Source organism: Dromaius novaehollandiae, chromosome 3 (assembly GCF_036370855.1).
Source record: "Dromaius novaehollandiae isolate bDroNov1 chromosome 3, bDroNov1.hap1, whole genome shotgun sequence".
Taxonomy (NCBI): domain Eukaryota; kingdom Metazoa; phylum Chordata; class Aves; order Casuariiformes; family Dromaiidae; genus Dromaius; species Dromaius novaehollandiae.
Genome location: NC_088100.1, coordinates 119,634,793 through 119,653,353, shown reverse-complemented (window position 1 = coordinate 119,653,353; position 18,561 = coordinate 119,634,793). Strand labels below are relative to the sequence as shown.

At 40.7% G+C, this 18,561-nt stretch overlaps 1 protein-coding gene across 1 annotated transcript in view; it reads right to left on the bottom strand.

The window, feature by feature from the left end:
• Window positions 1–689: 689 nt before the first annotated feature.
• The window catches only part of TP53BP2 (tumor protein p53 binding protein 2), a 49,670-nt gene continuing 31,798 nt past the window's right edge, over window positions 690–18,561 (bottom strand). Inside the window, exons 7-18 of the mRNA XM_026094590.2 lie at window positions 17,527–17,708; window positions 16,948–17,112; window positions 16,287–16,524; window positions 14,350–14,478; window positions 13,827–13,963; window positions 12,528–13,017; window positions 11,378–12,159; window positions 9,351–9,488; window positions 8,617–8,750; window positions 7,296–7,462; window positions 4,181–4,380; window positions 690–1,477 (exon numbers count right to left, since the gene is read on the bottom strand). Of these exons, the coding sequence (XP_025950375.2) occupies window positions 1,436–1,477; window positions 4,181–4,380; window positions 7,296–7,462; window positions 8,617–8,750; window positions 9,351–9,488; window positions 11,378–12,159; window positions 12,528–13,017; window positions 13,827–13,963; window positions 14,350–14,478; window positions 16,287–16,524; window positions 16,948–17,112; window positions 17,527–17,708 (2,804 nt within the window). The 3' untranslated portion in view covers window positions 690–1,435. The remainder of the gene's footprint in view (window positions 1,478–4,180; window positions 4,381–7,295; window positions 7,463–8,616; window positions 8,751–9,350; window positions 9,489–11,377; window positions 12,160–12,527; window positions 13,018–13,826; window positions 13,964–14,349; window positions 14,479–16,286; window positions 16,525–16,947; window positions 17,113–17,526; window positions 17,709–18,561) is intronic.

The following is an 18,561-nucleotide window of genomic DNA, read 5'->3' as shown; positions in this document are numbered from 1 at the left end:
GAGGCACTGACAGATGCTCTGGCTGGATGTTGGTTACTGAAAGAGTAGGCAGCCTAGTACTTTAGAAGGCTAAGGGCAGAGACAGTGAATTTTTCCAAGACTGTTGCTCAGTAGTATGTACCCTGTATTCTAGCTATTAAAATTACAAAGCTGTGAACAGTGGCAGACCACTGCTTCAGAGATTTCTCACTACAGCTGACTTAATCTTGTCTGCTTGAGGAATTGTGTCCTCTTTCCTACTAACAATTTCCTGTATTTATGGGTGCATTTTTCAGAAAGCAGTAAACATGAGCCTGAAGGTGATGCAGAGGGTAACTTTACAAAAATTCCTTTCCTTCAAGGAAAGATTTGATCCTCTCAAAGTAATGCTCATTGGCCAATGATTACTCCTGAGCAGATAGATACAGAGGATAGGTCTATGGGAAAGGTTTTATTTCAAAAATACTTCTACCAAGTCTTTTTTCTTACATGTGTCCCCCAGCTTCTAAGGTTAACAAAAGATACTTGCAACTAACAGATAATGGCTAAGTTTTATATGCAGAAAGTCAAGCCTGAAATGGAAGCCCTCCTCCCCCATTCACTACAGAGAGTAAATGAATGTTACCGTAACAGAATGGTACCTTGTATTGCTAACATTGTCAGATGGTCTAACCTAAAAGCTTGACACTAAAATACCCAGGAGTTGAGACTTATGAGGAGAAAAAAGTTTAATGGTATCACAGTCAAATAAAAACAAGCTGTCAGGACTACAGAGAGTTTCTACACTTAGTTTTCAAAGTACAAAAGACAATAAATACAGGAGGCTCTTTGTAAAAAGAGGAGTCTAGAACTACATTGTCTGGTATATAGCACATAATATTTTGAATACATGGAATTCCTAAGATGCTACAGCATTTTAAAAGTTATTGCTTAATGCACTGGTCACATGTTTCTTACTGTTTAGATGCATTTCAACTTACCTACTTTAACAAATGTTCTGCTCACAGCAAAAACATTTGGGTGCTGTGCACGTACTTTAGATGACTTTAGTTTCTCCCGTCTGGAAAAAGCCTCAGGATAAATGTGGACAAAGCCAATCATCTGTTTCATGCTGACTCCTTCAATGGTAAATTGAAAGGGTCCTTGTACTTATTGCAGGAAAAATGTGAAATTCTTTTCTGCCATGCTTGAAAAAAATCAGAGTGGGTACTTGAACATTAGGCTTGCTTAGACCAAAGGTAGCAGAGTTTCATTTGCTTGTAACCACTATTTCATCTTGTAGAATGCCCTTTTCCATTTGCTAATGCATCAATCCTTCATTTGTTTTCAAAGCACATTCTTCATAGCTTTCAAATTACATTGTCATTGAAATAAGTCTCATGATATTGGAACCAACACAAAATGAATTTTAAGTCATCCGTGATTAGTACTTCAAGAGTCTGGCTTCTGTACTAGTTCATGCCAAGCTTCTTTGTCTAGGTTTAATCCTTGGATACAGCTGAGGGTAAAACAGAAAAGAGATTTAAAATTTTAGTGCTTAAAATGGTACTTTATACTCATTTTGGTGATACAATTCTAATACAATTTTTAGTGGCAAAGCAGGCTTTAAAAAAAAAAATACTCAGAGGACTAACAAAAGTAGATTTAGCATTCTTTGGGCAAGCTTAAAAGTACCAACTGTGTAAGTACAAAAGTACAATTAGGGCAAAAGGAAGGCACTGAGAAGCAAGTACTACAGAACCTTCCACTTGACCCAGCTGGGTGGGCTAGGGGAGGTATGTGGTTTTGTAAGTCAAGAGACTTGTGTTCAGTGAACTATGGGCTTTTCCCCTGATTTATAAATGGAAATAGGGAGGTGCTAAACTCTATTTTGCTTTCTCTCTCAGTGCATGACAGCCTTTATACAGCTATAGCTTTGGGCAAGCTGGGAATATCTGGCTACCTAAGGACCATGGAAGTACAGGAGCTGTGTACCAGTTAGCGGAGGGCCTGTAAACTCATGTAACGGCCAGGCCGTAACTCAGTAGCCTCCACCCTGTGGCCCCAAGCCACGCACCGTTTCCACGCGCTGGCTGCATGCACCAAGGCACCGGCCACCCGAGCCCCTGCTGCAGGGTGCCACGGCGCAGAGACTCTTGGGGAGCTGTTACCCTCCACTCACAAGTGACCCCTGGAACAAGTCCTGCTCTGCAAAGCATGGCTCTTGGCATGTGGAAAGAGAAGGCTGCACTTCATGCAGATCCTCCATGATCCAGACTGCAGTGCACATCTGTACTACAGCCCAGCATTTTTCAGGTAGTGTTCTCCTTAAAGACATTCTCTATTCAAATAGACACTAGATTTCTTTCTCCTACTCAGCTAATGCTTAAGAGAATACCAGCAACTTCACCCCACAAGACCTGTCCTCAGCACCAGTGTCCTGCACCACCAGCAGAGATGGAGTCAGTACATTACACCTAATAACACCTGACAGTGTTTCATTTTGGTATTAAGTCAGCATTTTGACAGTATTATTGCATTTGCATTCACATCTAGCGTTCTTGCACAGCCTAGGAAGTTGGTGAACCAGTGAGAAGGGTAGAGTACTGATGCAGATAATTTTTTCCTTAGTTTTATTTAGTGCACCTAACTGCAAAAGAATAAAGCGGCTGTGATAAAAATACAACTTAGTATAAGACCATATTAAACTACCAAACATTTTTCTCTGGGCTGAACATCTTGGCCTGGATTTCAGCTGCTGTATTAAAAGTCTAGTAGTTGCTTTTGAGGATAACCACAGAAGGCTTAGGTAGCAATACAACCAAGACTCAACAGCCGCAAGCATGTAACAGTTAATGCTGGGTTTGAGTTGTTCTCCCAGAGGTTCTGTTAGGATTGTGTTGTGCTCAGAAGGATGAGTCGCTACCCCTGTCTCTCCTGTGTTGCCTTATGCTTTTTTCTTACAGAAGCACAAACATTCCTCCTGTTCTCACACACCTGTGCTCCTGCTGAGAGCACCAGCTGGTGAAGAAGTAGCACATGCACAATTTGCCCCAGGGCAGAAAAATAATAAGCCTTTGTTTCTGACCCTATTGTGCACGGCTGACATGTGGGTGCTCTAATTTAGAAATGTTTACATTTAGTGCTTGCTTAGCTTTTCCTCTCTATGTCGGAGAATTTTATATTATTTTGTGGGTAGGCCTGGCCTAAAAATGAAATGGAAATGAAAACTTATTTTACATTATATGCTCTGGAAGTCTAACCAGTTTAAGAATAAGGATTATCTGAATGAGGAAAGTGGTTCAGTCTTTTTCAAGCATCATACTTCAATCAGCTAAAACTCAAGGCAGTTAATCTTTAGCATTGGCAGAACCTCTTATCTCCTGCAGAAGGGTTACTGGATATGTAGCAAAAAGCTTAATGGAGCTTTTATACATGTGTCCATCTGCTACGGTTTTCTAGCAACTCAGTCACAAGGAGAAATATGGGGAAATAATTGAAAATATCTCCCGTTATCCATACAGAGCTGTTAAAAAAAAAAAAAAAAAAGTAATGCAGAAAAGAGGAAGGAAAGGAGATGCCATTAACTTCAAGGCTTTTGACATATAGAAAAAAATATTACTTAAAGAGCACAGGCCAAAGCATTGTCAAATTTCTGTTAGATTTGGCAATCTGATCTCTTTTTCAATACTAGAAAAAGATAAATGTAGAATTTTGCAGTGTGCTTGTCTTAAATTTCTATGTGAAACTATCTCGGAGCATAAGGTGCACTATGTACCCCCAGAATACAGACAGGGAGGGACTAGCAACTCACTCGTAATACAAGCCTCAGTTCTTAAGGTTCTCTGTGCCAGCGTACCACTTTCTAAAAGGACATGAAGCCCAGCTTTGTTTACACGCTCAGGAGAACCTTACATGCACATCATATTCAGTAAAGTAGCTTTTTTTCTGAGATAGCAGATTCTATCTCACTGTGTACAGCAAGGTGGTGGTATGTGCTTTTTTTTTTAATCTATCTATTATTATAGTCTGTGATAAGTATCCAAATGGAGGGTGCTAACCCACTCTGCCAAGGGCATCCAGCTCCCTCCACTGAATAAATGGAGACCTTCAACTCCTACCTTTGGACTTTTGAAATTGCACCTAGCCTAGATGCACGAGAAGAATGTTATGACTACGCCACATAGTGTATTTTTCTGTGACTGTGGAAATAAGGACTTACCCCAAGCAGGTTGCGGGGTACGTAGCCCTCCTTGTCATTCAGCCGTGCCCACCACCACTCAATTTCGTCTTCATCTTCCCGGCGCAGGATTGTCATGCAGTCTCCCTCTTTCATTGAGAGCTCATCATCATTCTGAGCCTCATAATCCCAGAGTCCATAAATCACTCCTTTGTTCATTATCCCCATTTTCTCCTGGACTCCTGCAACATTAAAATCACAAAGCAGCTCAATACAAAAATTGGGTCCTGACATCAGACCACTGGAAAGACTGATGTACTCTTAAAGGACAGCAGCCAGGAAAAAACACCTCAATTCCTATTACACTTCACACCTTGCTATCAGTCTACTCGAAGTCATTCCCAGAACGTGTGGTGTTAGGAAGTTAGTCCTTGCACATGCCAGACAGAGTCCTTCCTTACCTTGTATTCTTTGAACACAGTGTAAACAGTAAATGAACACGAGAGGAGCAGCAATTGAAAAAAAGGTACAATTTTTAGACCAGTGTCCAGGCTTCCTATACATAAGTCATGAGCAAGAAACACTGGTTTGTATTCTTAGTTCACCAGTAATCTCCATCTGTCAAAAGGAGACAACGGTGCCTACTTATGTTAATCACCATTCTGCTGTTTGGTGAAAGAAAATTACTGGTGCACTCTGGCTTGTCGTTTTCCCCGAATACATCTACACTCCTTACAGATGTTATTTGAAACTTGCTCTTTATTAAAATTTGCACATATGTCTGTAGCCAAAGATGAAATACTCTCTCAGTATACACTCCTCAGCTTCTAGACAGCAAATCAACAAAAAAAGGATTTTAATCAACTGCTATACAAACTTTCTCTTAGCTAATTACTCCATTTTAGATTAGTGAATCTTACTGGCTTTTTGTTTGTTTGTTAGTTTTTTATATCATCAGGAGGAAAGGGTATGTTGCACATCATATCACAAAACCTGTCATTTCCCTCTCCATCTTTTACCTATTACAGTTAAGAATCCTATACAAAAGCCTATGTCTGCTAGGGGAAGTATTTGTTCAAAGGAAGTTCTTCGTTTCTGCATTGCAGCTCCTGTAAAATTGAGTTACTTCCACTGCATCATTAAGTTCTGATCATAGAAGCTCTTCTCTCTCTCTCTCTCTCTCTCTCTCTCTCTCTTTTTTTTTTTTTTTTTGCATTTGCATTTGCTATAATTAAAAGTTTGGCAGAAGCTGAGCTCTGCACACATGTAAGGGACAACCAGGCACCTTAAAGCAGAGGAAAAAAAATCCACACAACAGATGTGGTCTTCTAAGAAAACAAAAAAAAAAAAAAAGAAAAAACAAAAGGTTTTGCACCAGCATAATAGTACAAACATGTTCCTAAAGATAGTAAGTTCATTAAATCTTGAAAAGCATAAGATGACATGCTTAAGCAACATCAGAGTTGTGATTTCAACACTAAATGACTAGTGGAGTAATTCAAACATACTTGCATTTGTTAATGCTTTTCAGTATTGTTCATTCTTTACAACAAAAAGGAATTAGGTAAATCAATCAATACTACATTTCAAATGCTTTCCTGGGCAGTACATCCCAGTTTTTCATCTTACAGGCAACAGGCCAGGTTTTAATGTAACATCTGTTCTAGAACAGGAGAGAGACACACACATCCCAAACTTCCTTTACAGCAGGAAAGATTTGCCAGTGAATTACTTTCTCACCATAACTGTAGGCAGCCAGAAATAGTGACAGCAATAAGACTAAGTGCTAATGGATCAACATGATAATTTAATAGCCGAACAGCCAAAATATCAAGAGGTACCTTAGTTTTAATAGTTTCAATTTGGAAAAGACAGTAAGCCAAAGCCTTACAATCCTTTTCAAGACCCACTGAAAAGTATCTCATAGTATTTTTTATTTTTATATAAACTATTAAGTGAGATCAAAAAAAAAGACCCCACAGACAAAAGGATGTGTTTCTTCACACTGTGCCTAGTTAAGTCATGGGTCTCCTTCCCACAGGAGGCTGCTTACATGAATTTAAGAATTAGACAAATTTCTGAAAGAAATCTCCAGAGCACTAAAGAAAAAAAGACAGTTAAAAAAAAAAAAGGTTAAATATTACTATTTTTAACTTAGTCCTATAATCTTCCTTGGGCATTTGCTGTTGATGACCACCATTGGAGTCTGGGTACAAAACTGAATGGAACCTGACTTAGCCCACAGATTCAGGTGCTAGTCAGACAGGCTCCCTCCTTTCCTCAGGAAACCTGTGTATTTGGCACCAAGAGATACAGTCTTCAAGCTTAGCGAGGACAGCTGGGCAGACTGCTTTGAAATATGCTGCCTGAGCAGCTTACAGAAATTCATACTGCTCAGACCTCCCATGTTCCACAAAAACAAAAAGGCTTTATTTTCACTGCTATTACTCTAGCCTCTTACAGATAGATGACAGTCCAGCTGATAGGTGCCTATGCAGCAGGAACTACACAGCAAAACAGAAAAAATAATCTAATATCCTCACTGATTTAATACTCATCCTACCCTGGAGGGAATTCAGTCTATTAAAAAAAAGTTTCCTGGTCACCTTAATATATGAATAACATTTAAGTTAAATGGGGGATTTCTTTGTAGGTGTCAGAGAATAAAAATGCCAGAAAGTCAAATTTAGTGCTTACAAACCTCCGTTAAGGCAGAAAGTTGGCAATACCTTTCCTCATTCTGAAAATTCCTCTTAGGAAGTATTCCTCATTTAAAGACATTAGGTAGCGCATGTGAACTGCCTACTGAGAGATCCACATCACCTTTGCACATAAAGTCATACTTACAGGGAAGATTCGCCTAATCATTGTCTCAGACTAATGCATTCCCCGATGCGTGTGCTCAGTTCATTGCAAGGTTTTTAATGCAGAGGAAAATTGCATTACTGAAATCATCTCTACTTGTTCAGCAGCTATGAAAGCTAGTTCCAGATGGACCTCAACTCTTGCAGTAAGCAGGCTAAAAACCATCTCTCTCCAAGAGGAATTTGAGGCATGGGCAAAAGTATGTGCAAGTTACCACTCCCCATCTAAAAACATACTGAAAAGTCCCAGGTGAGTCCCTAGCATGCTCCAGAACTCAGCTGTCATCACCTACCGTACAGGAACTGGGAGCACTGGGTGTAGCCTTCCTCCATTTCTTCACACTTGTCTGCAGCCGTTTGCATGTCACTGTAGGTCATAGCAAATACAGCTGCCCCAGACTCCACCAGGAACTTGCACACCTGCACATTATTGCAAGATGCTGCACAGTGTAAAGGGGTCCTGCAGGCCAAGAAGAGAAGACAAATGACTTTTATTGTTCACAGCAGCGCTTACAGACTCCTTGGGGCAAACCGCTTCTATGTGTGACCTCCAGCAATCAGTGCAGCATCACTGAAGGCCTCCCACCAGAAGCAGGGAACCCAGGCTGTCAAGAACAATTGTTTTTCACAGATAGCTGGAGTTACCTGGAGCTGCCAGAGCCCTAAAGTTGGGTTTCCGTATGGATCTCCAGTCATGCTACCCTTTTCTAATCCATCAAAGCTTTAAGCACATTCATCACTGCAATAGAAACGACCTCAAAAATACTCCTGACATGATGCTTCTTACGACCTAGACAGTGAGCTTCAAGACCCAACTTGCGGACAAGTACAGGTAATTGGAGTAACTACAGCTGTGGGATGACAAACATCTTTACTCACACCCTTGGGCCTTAGGCACTTTTGTTATAGGCAGAAATACGACAGTACACCAACAGCCCTCCCATGGCCCTTCAACCAATAAGCTCCCCGGCATCCTTTAAGAAGGATTTGTAACCCGGTATCAGTTACAAGCCTGGTTTGGGGGGTGTGTTGGGCAGGGGGGTGCTATTTATCTGAGTATTGGACATAAAACTGAGAAGAGTTTGCAGTGCTGGAAACTGCCCAGAGCATGTGTAAGCTGTACGCTATTGCACTTTGAGAGGACACTGGGAATTTCAGCATACAGTTCATCACGTATAAATTGCTTTAAATATATGCCTAATATCTCAAAGAAATAGATATTTCCTGACAGCTGCATATACCCCGCCAGGCCCAAAATACACTTTTTTTTTCAAATAAGAAATATTAGTATAGATTTGCCTATTTTCTCCTCTATACATTCTTGTATGACACCCCACTGAGAACTGCTGCTGCTCTGCTGTGGAAAAGTCATCACCAGCTCTGCAGGTGCAAACACAACTCTAAAGCTCCTTTTTTCCTATGAAGGCCTCTCCTGATGCTGCAGAAGTCAAATCCATCTCCCCAGGAGCCAAGAGCTTCATAGAGCCTTCTGTTGTGACAGCCAAAAAGCTGGCTGGGCAATCCACCACCGCCGCTCCCAGAGGAATTTGTGGCAGCCCCCAAGCAGCAGTTCTCTCGCAGTGAACATTCACAGGTTGCTAAGGAAAGTCTTACCATCCATCGCTATCTGCGGCGTTCACGTTCACACCAAATTGTACCAGGAACTTAACTATTTCAGTGTGCCCTGCGCACACAGCATTGTGAAGTGCAGTAATCCCTTCATCGTTGGGCATGCTAGGATCTTCAACCTATTCAACCAAAAAAGGAAAGATTCACGTTCTGATGAAGCGCTCTACATGTAGGAAAATTATTTGTCTTATTCTGAAATAAAATTTTGAGCCATATTTCTATAAAGAATACAAGCAACAGGAAGAAAACTATAGTAGTAACACAAGATCTCACAAGAAGATTCACATGTGAGCCTGCAGCCTCCTTTTAACAGTGAGAACACAAAGAAATTCAGAGAAATACTTATAGTATCTTGGTAATTTAGTAAAAGCATTTATAACAAACCCCAGATACATGTATTTTGCTTACAGTTAAATAGGTAAGTGAATTTTGCTTGTCAAATACTTTGCTAACGTGCTAGACAAGGAGGGAAACGCTACATAAGAAACGGAAAAATTATCCTGCAAATTTCCACTCTTGGTGCTAAATATCCAATATGGATGTAACAGCTAAAATGAGCTTCCAAGTGGCCATTTCTGTTAGGACTTCTTTTCTCCTCAGAGAGGGATCTAGACTGTGTGCTATTATTTTAGTTTCATCCCAGTTCTGAGCAGCTTAGCTTTGACTTCCCAGTTTGAACTGGGATTGCTATTCCTTCTCTTACAAGATCGAATTTGTACCTCATAAATGATTCTCTGCACGAGGTCAAACTCCCCCTCCAAAGATGAATCCAGAAGCAACGCGAGGGGATTGAATTTCACCCTCATTCCATGTGCAATTCTCTCAGAGCCAGTTTTACGCAAGTTTGTCCTCTTCCCCTGTGAAAAAGTAACACAAGTTATTGGTATTTTTTGCTGGGAAAACCAGAATACAACGTTGTTGATTTAAGAATAACAACAGAAATGACCAGTTAAGGCAGTTTTACATGAAATTTAAACTGTTCATACTATTTTCTACCCCTTCCCCCCAGCATGAATACAGCAAATTAGGAACACTATGAAAGATGGCTGCCTACATCTTAGGCAAAGGTCACTGTGCAGCTCAAATACAGAAATTATCTTGATCAAATGCATCAAAATCATGAAACTCCCAAATTTCTAAAGAAGAGAAACATAAATGCAAATGTTTATATACAGATTATTTTAGCATTCTTACAGCTATCACACAAACCATGAAACTTAAGACTCCATGAAGTACTTTAAAAAAAAAAAAAAAAAAAAAGTAGATGTTAAGTTCCTAACGTTTCACTAAGTTTAGCAGCCTTATTAACAGGAATAAAAACTGGTCTCCGTAAGAATGTAGAACCAAGTATGGAATAACTTAAGATGTTCACAGTGATACTGGAAACAAAGTGTTTCTATAGCTCCCTTTTCACTCAGCCCTTTCCTGTAGAGAATATGCATACATTAAACCAGCACTCTCCCCAGCTGGCTGTGCAGCACTAATAAACACCATTCATAAGGCTATGCAAATTTCTGACAGATGTCCAAGCAAAGATGAATAGAAATGACTCATGTGTTGCAAGAGCAAACATGTGAAGATAAACTACAGAAGAAGAGATTCCCAGAAAATACTCTTTCACCTGTTGATTTATACATAATACCACAAGTACAGGCTTTTTAAATAAGCAGCCTGTTAGCACAACCCAAGTATCTAAATAGGAATAAAAAGGTTGAGCTGGTTTCTTCTCATCACCAAATTATTATAAAGCCATCCAGAATTGAGTTCTTACAATTTAGGAAATCCTAGCACTCAAGTTTCCCTGTAAAAGGGAGCAAGGACAAAGTCTTAAGAGCACAAAGAAAAACATGCAATGACTAGTCCATGCAGAAATTACAAGGGTAAAAAGCAGGCTAAAGCATTTAACTCCTCTGCCCTGAAGTAGCGGGGAGGGCACAAAATCACACTTTCGTACATCAGCTTATTAAAATTCTATTCGTGATCGGTTTTAATGGAATTCTTCAAGGAACTGAAAACACGAAGTATTTCTGTCCTACAACTGTGAGATAACACCATAGCACATGAACAGATACAGGCTTCCAAAATAAACACCAAGACAGTGAAGCGGTCCCTACCCTTAGCCCAAAGGGACTCCATTTTGATGCAACTTGAGAACTGACTCGGGGCAAATTAAAGTTCCAAAGAAAAATTTAGAAAACACTTCAGTAAAGGAAGTATAAGCAGTTGGCATCTACAAATGAGTTATTAGCGCGGAGACTAGAAAAGGCTCTGTTCCTCCATATTTTTCAAACAATGCACTTCCAAATAAACAGATATGACCAGGGATTAAGATAGTTTCCATCTCATATCAACAACAGAGGCAAATACTCCCGAAATTTGCATCTGTGCCTCAGAAAACAGTTTTATTTACTCTTATGAAGGAATTAAATTTGATGAAGTAGGCAGACTTCTATAAGGAATGCATTTTACAGCCCTGAAGAGTTTTAGTATGTGAGTACCAAACTCCATTTGTAACTTTTCATTACTGTCATTCATTTTAGGAGCACAGACTTTTCATTACTGTCATTCATTTTGGTGATAAGAGTATCAAACGAATAGAATGGATACCTATAGAGAGACTTCTATCCTATTTGTGCAGCTACTCTCCCACATCCACTCGACAATCTCTACAATACGATGCAGGGGATCTGCTTGCAGAACTTGCAGTGACATTCACCGGGTGCTGAAGTGGTAGGCTAATACTTACCGGAGGCAGGGAAAACTGTCCAGTAACTTCAGGAGGTCGCATGTTGAATGAGTCCTCTCCCAAACTTTCCGGTTCCCCTGATGGATATGGAGGTGGCGGGTATGGAGGATATTCCTCCATGTATACTTCCAACGGCAGCGAAGCCTCTAGGCTTGGTTCTTCCATTTTGGGTTGCATGAGTTCATCACTGTCCGACGTTCCTTCGGGTACAGTGTCCAAAGCTGCTGAGGGCAGAGGAACTTCATTTTGATCTGCTGGTGTGTTTTCTGCTTCCTCAGCTATGGCCGGTTCTGGTGTGGAAGAAGCGGTTTCTTTTTCTGATTCTGCACTTAGGTAGGGATTTGGGATTTCCGTTGGGCTTTCAGGACTGGTAGCTGACGTGGTCTGCTTGGAGGAATGTGATGGAGTTGAGATAGTCTCCATGGCAGCCAGAGTGGTCCTCTGATACAAGAGCTTCTGGATATTAGGCCCATTAGGTCCTTCTGGCTCAGTAATGGAGCTACGTTTTTTCAGTGGCCTGGGTGCGTTGGACAGCTTTTTCCGTAACGCTTCCAAATCAGCATCACTCTGATTGCGGTACGGGTTGGACAAGAAAGGCAACAATTTGGTTGGGCTAAGGGGCCGGGGAATTCGCTCTGTTTCATGATTCTCATGAGCGGGAGCTGTTGCTTCCGTTTCGGGCTCCGGACTGCCTGGCTTGCCTTGGAGGTTTGAGTAGACGTTCTCCGTCTGCGGCAGCTGAGTCTGTGCACCAGCACCTGCCATCACAGGCTTGCCATACACTAGAGAGCAGGTCAGAGAAGAGGTGGGGAAAAACAGTTGTGAATATTTGATCAGCAAACCTCACAAGAATGCGCAACCCGATTCACTTATCTGGGGCAGAGGCAGAATACTAGAATCAGCTGAACAGAACTGAACTGCTAACCAGGTCTACCATTATCACTTAGTTATTTTGCAGACATAAGACAGATATTCTGCACTTTTTGTTAGAACACCAACATGCAATTTGCAAGAACCACCTAAGATTCTTACAGCTCCTCTAACCCACTTTTTTAACCAAGAGCAACTCTGCACGCACAGATCAGGTGGAAGATACACCTATCCCGAGATTTTACGAAGCAAGAAGAGTGGTAGAGCGCCACATGCTTACTGCTTGGGAAGTGCGGTCCTCTGGTCTGCGCCCTTGTCAAAGCACTTTGCACTGCCTGCTGGAAGTTCTTCCCAGGAGTCTGCTGCTGCGTATACATGCTATAAATTGAACTTGCAGCCACAGTTTGAGGCTTTCGGAATGGTGGAAGTGAGGCCTCTTTGGACGGCTGAGGGGTAAAAGGCCTCACAGCTGCTGCTGGGGGACTCTCCTGTTTGGACGAGGGAAGAATTTGGTCCTGGCTCGAGGAAGGACCTGCTGGAGGGACAGAGATTCTCTGCTGTATCTGCTGGGAAGCGTGGGAGGGCTGCTGCGCCACTGGTTTTTGTTTGTTCCCCATAGTTACGATAGCCAACGGCAGCTTCTGTGCGTTTCCATCCAGCTTAGTATCAGAAGGTGGCAGATGATTAGCTTGACCAAAGTAAGGCAAGTTTATCTGTTTTGGTTTAGTGGGGACTGGCGGTGGTACTTTCGTTACATTTTTATTGGCTGTCTGAAAGACAAAGAAAGAGTTAAATCAAGATTAAACTGCAAAATAGGTTTTAGAAATCTGCTGGGAAGGACCGTAGGCCCCCAAAGATGACACAGTATCCAAAAATTGTACTATTTCTGCAATGCTGTTTACAATCTCATTCAGGAAACATAAAAAGATTTCTTGAAACATTTTAGCATCATAGTTATTTATAGTACCAAACCTTGAACCTGTTCCCCTTAATTCCTTCTGTGACAGCTATGTTTAAAGCAAATGATGGGTGTGCACAGTAATTCTCTAAAGGTAGCTGAGATTAGAATCTGCAGGTAAGACACTCGTTTTCCACTGCAGCACTTGGTATCTTTCCAGTTTTTCCTATGTTACTTTGCCCCTCCGCCCAATCAAATCATGCACTTGTGTCAACATTTAGGTGGGAAGTCTTGCTGCAATCTGAAAGATACCGCTGAATTAAACAGTAGAACAGGTGCCTAAATGATTTTAAAAGCCCCACACAAATGCTTCTGTATATGTAAACTTTAGAAAACTACACGCACACGTAGACCAAGTAACCCAGTCATTTGTATGTAATCGATCAACACGTAGGTTTCCACCACAGCGAGTAGAGGGAAGAACAGTGAATGATCAAATGACATCAGAAGCCTAAAAGACTTTTTCCTTAAAAGTATTCTCTTAAAAAGAAAACCTAGGTAGTTTTCAAAGAGCTTCTCAATAGCAGTATTTGTAAAGCTGTGCAGTAATCCCTGTCAAACGGGATACAGGAAAACTAGATAAAGTTCAGAGTTGATCAGTAGTGCACATTTCCTGCATACCTGTGCTTCTCGCAAGAGATCCTCACTGCTCTGGTTCTTTCTCAGGGTGCCCAGCCCAGCAGACTGGTCCACAGAATCAAACATTGAAAACGGACGCACTTTCTTCTCTTTGTCTCGCAGAAAACTTTCTCCTTCAGCTGGTGTTAGAAAAAAGGAAGATTTAAAAAAAAGAAAAAAAGAAAATTGCAGGAATAAGGGCCCTCCTCTGTGCAGTAATAGAGGCAGCTTATATAGGAGATACAAAAAAGCGTAGTGCATCCTATCCTTGCACTAAGGACCCAAGGGCATGTTGAATGCTGAATCTTGCAAATTAAACAGCATGTTTGGAGGCATTAGTCTCCACCACCTGAAATATGGCATTTTTGAAAAAATCCCACCACCATCACACCAAAGCCTGTATAACAGTATTAGGTTTTTTGTCTGCTCAAATGTATTCTGTGCATTAACACAAACGTTTTGGGAAACAGTTGTCATTAACTTGATTTTCCACATTTTAAAATTAACCAAACACATAAGAACTTACCCTGTCCTTCGCTAATCACAATTCCTTTTGCTGAAGTCAAGGGTAGTCCTTGACTAATGAGATTGTCCACATTTGAACTACTCCAGTCAGGGGCAGATGGGGAAGATTTTGAACTGGGAACCACAGAACCTAGGAGACAGCAAATGGTACAGGTCAATCTAAAATTGTGTTTTACTGACTTATTCATCCAAGGCAGGGGAAGGTTTGTTTGTTTTTCCAGACATCAGGTCTGGACAGTATACAAGTATCATATGCAGGTTAGCTGCTGTAAGCCCTATCATTTTAGATTTTTTTTTTTTAATAATGAGAATGCAAAACCAAGCTTAGAAACAACTATGAAAGCAGCACACTGCATGTGTCTGCATTTTTAGGCATTCAGACAAGAAGCCTCTCTAGAATACCTTCTTTCTAGTTAGTATGGAACTTCCCTTGGCTGTTAGAGTCAATAGAAGTGATAGGAAGGTAAGAAGGGATCGGAAAGAGGTAACATGCACTAAAAAATATATTTTAATATTAATTATTAATATAATAAAAGTATTATTGATATAAAATCAATACAATTATATATTAATATAATAAAAATATTAATATATTTTTATATATAAATATGATATAAAATGCATTAAAGCAGAAATAAATCCAGACAATGATATCCAAAACAGCAGATAAATCATCTGTATGTTCCCTATGCACATTAGAGCTAATCTTTACATTCAAGAAGTAGATATCAAGTCTGCTTCAAAAACAACTGAGTCAATGCTTGCAACTTATTAGTTTAAACATTTGATCAAATTCTCTCTACTAAATTATCTATTACCATATGTGATATCCAGTTCAAATACTAACGATGAGCAGCAGGAAAAAAAAATTGTCCTGTTGAAGTACTATGTATCGCTCTAGGAAATCAGAGATTTTGCCAAAATGCTAGAAGTAAGGAGGGTGTTTTAGTTCCTCAAATACCACATCAGCACACATTCCTATAACAAACATTTGGAATTTATACAGATCAGAGCTAAAATTCCACTCAAGTAGTTTTAGTACCTACAAACCAGACAAAACGAAACAATTCCCCCCTTTCTCCAGTAGGGTGAACGATACTTGCACTATTTTTGTGCAATGGCTACTTCATATATACCTGTCGCTACTGTAAAGGTAGAAGGATAAAATAAACAGAATTATTCTACAAGCTCAGCCTCTGTTTTCCCTTTGGGGAAGATCCAAGTTTCTCTCAGCTCCCAGTGGAAAGCGGAGCCTTTTGCACCCAAGAAAGTGAGGAAAAGATCTTCACATCTCTCCAGACTTTTCTCTGGACTTTTTCTTTCACTGAGCCAAACTGCATCTCATTGGAGAAAGGCATAGAAAGAAGCAAGCAAACCTCCATTAATACTCTAAGCAGGAGAGGCCAAGCCTCCTGTCAGGTGTTGGACCTAGGTCTCTCCATGGCCATATGCCACCAACACATCAGCAAGTTTATTGCTATTTCTGTGTTACAATCAGCTGCCCCCTTTATATTACTTCTCAGAATGTCTGTTAACTCTTTACATCTGTCACTTCCAAAATATATGGCCAAAAAACTTGGCTTTGTTAGTTTTTTTTAAGTCCTGCCACTAGGTTGTTACTAGATGTGTGCTAGAACAGCTAGTTTCTATAAACTTGAAATGCTGTGTAGTGTTTAGGAGTATAAAGAAGGATCACTAATTTACAGAAGAATCCTGCTATATTCTATTCCTTACAACAATTCAAATTACCCATTAAGAGGATTATTTAATTTATAACACACTGAATCCTATAACCTCAGTGCTTAGAAGATACATTCATTGCAAGAACTGTCAGATCCTAAGACTGATATCTCAAATGGTATTTTGTTAGAAAGAAAATTCAGTGTTGGTAGATTAGAACAAACCAGTTCTGGAGAAGGATTACTAATTGCAAGTTACCTGCAGGAACTTTAGCTTGTGAACTGCTCCCAGCTCTCATGTTCGGCAGAGTTTGTGTTTTTAGTGGACCATCAGGTACCTGCAGAGCTTGTGTCCCATCTGAAAATGCTGGTTTCACCAAAAGTTCAGGTCTGGAAGTGATACGTGGCATAGTAGAGGACTGGATATAAGGACCTACCGCTGCCACTCGACTTGGAGCAGAAGCCACTGGCTGGGGTAAATTCCCATCTGAAGAAACCTTAAAAAACAAAACAAAAGAAAGAACGTTATGCTGCAGCATCCATCCGTCCATCCAGTTTGAACCAGAAGTCAAGAAGGACAAACCAACAACAGAAAAGTGATATTCCAGTATTAAAAATGAAGCTTTTTAGGCTTAAATGGATATTAACAGGCTATAATAATAATAATGAAAAAACTTATCTGAAAAAAATTCCAAGACAGCATAGGAAGAGTCCTTGGCCATAAAGTTTGCCCATAAAGTAGGTTAACACCGATGTACCATGAAAAGTACTTTAATAATACAAGACTTCCACCACATATAGATAAAGATGACAAGCATAGCATCTGAACAGCCTTCCCCACAAGCAAATCTTTACTTCAGACCATAGGGGCCACAAATGAAGCAAGATTATTTTTTTGTTATTAAATATCCAGCACTTACTGGTACGTTCTCTTTCTGTTGCAGAGCTGCCTTTTTCTTCCACAGACGCTCTCGCAGCTCATTAACACGCTTATCCATGACTGCCACCTCTGAGTTGCGCTTGTTTAAACACTCCCTCTGTTGCTGCAGCTTGGCATTCTGCTCCTGGTTCAGTTTGTTCCTCAACTGAATAAATTCACAATGGGGGGGTGGGGGAAGGAGAAGGGAGGAAAAAAAACCACCAACAACAAAATATCAAAACAAATCAACTTTCAGGATGGGATACAGGAAACAGTAACAAAGAGAAAACTCTTCTTAAAAGGTCACATCGTGCTTGCAAACTCAGATTATTTTCTCCTTTCCTCCGGAGAAAAGGTCGATTAATCTCCAAATTTTGCTAAAGGAAAAGGTATATACACCGAATATTCCTTCCACCTTTTGCCTTGAACACGACAACTAATACTCCATCCTCAATACTCGGATGGCTATGCAGCTCTGTCTGGAATAAGAGCAGCGGGATTTCTTTGCAGCAAGGCGAGCAGCAATCCAACCAACTTTTAGCCAGTAGAGTTCTGGTTCCCAAGCCAGCTTTGCCGTTACCTGCAGCTCCTTGTACAGGCGGTCGAGCTCGGCTACAGCCGACTGGTTGTCGTGGTAACCATCAATCCGGCCGTTCTTCAGCATCTCCAGTTGCCTGGTGAGTTCCTCTACCTTTGACACGGCCAGCACCAGCTCGCGCTGCTTTTGCTGGAACAAACTGTTCATCTGTTCGATCTCCTCCACTAGAGAGGACAAGAGAGCACAATAGCGGCGCTGAGCAGCGGCCCGGCGTGGGCTGCCTCCAAGGCAGCCGTTAAGGGGGCAGAGAGCGCCCTGCAGCCCTGCGGAGCAGCTCCGGCTCCAGGCTCCTGCTCGCTGCCAAACCGTCTCCTCCTTGAGTTACTCGCAAAAACAAACTCGCCCCAGCACCTAGCAAGATCATGCAAAGTCTGTCTACTTAGTACGCTGTCAGAAGAAGGAGAGGGCGGAGGAAAAAAAGAAAAAAAAGAAAGAAAAAAGAAGGACATTTTTGACTACTTGAAGCAAAAACAAAGCAGAAATATGGAAACAAGCAAAAATATATTTATCAGGCTGAATTTCATCTGTAAAAACCTAGATTTCACATAATGCTGAATTCCACAGGAGGATACCCATTCAACCACAAGGCATATTTATGGCATTAAAAACTCCAAATTTTGGTATTAAAAATGCTGAATTCCAAAGTCTAAGGAAGCAGCGGGAGTTCAAGCAAGTGCCAAGACCAGACCTACCAGGGAGCGCACAGAGGCAGGTAGAGACACACGCTCCAAGATCTAAACACTTTTCTGTATGTATTACTCTACTGTCCTTCCATTCTTTTAAACTGACATTTATTTTGTGCAATACAACCCAATGGATAATTCATTTTCCCTAGGGAAAAATATTTTTGCTTTATCTGTAAAGCACCATACCTTTTTTTTTTGTGTCCTTAATAAAACAATATGTTTTCATTTGAGTGCTACTGGAACTGACAAGTTTCTTTATGGTATGTAGAGAGGGAGGAAAAAGAAAGAAACAGAAAAAAATCTGTTTTGACATGAAGCCTGAAACAAGTAT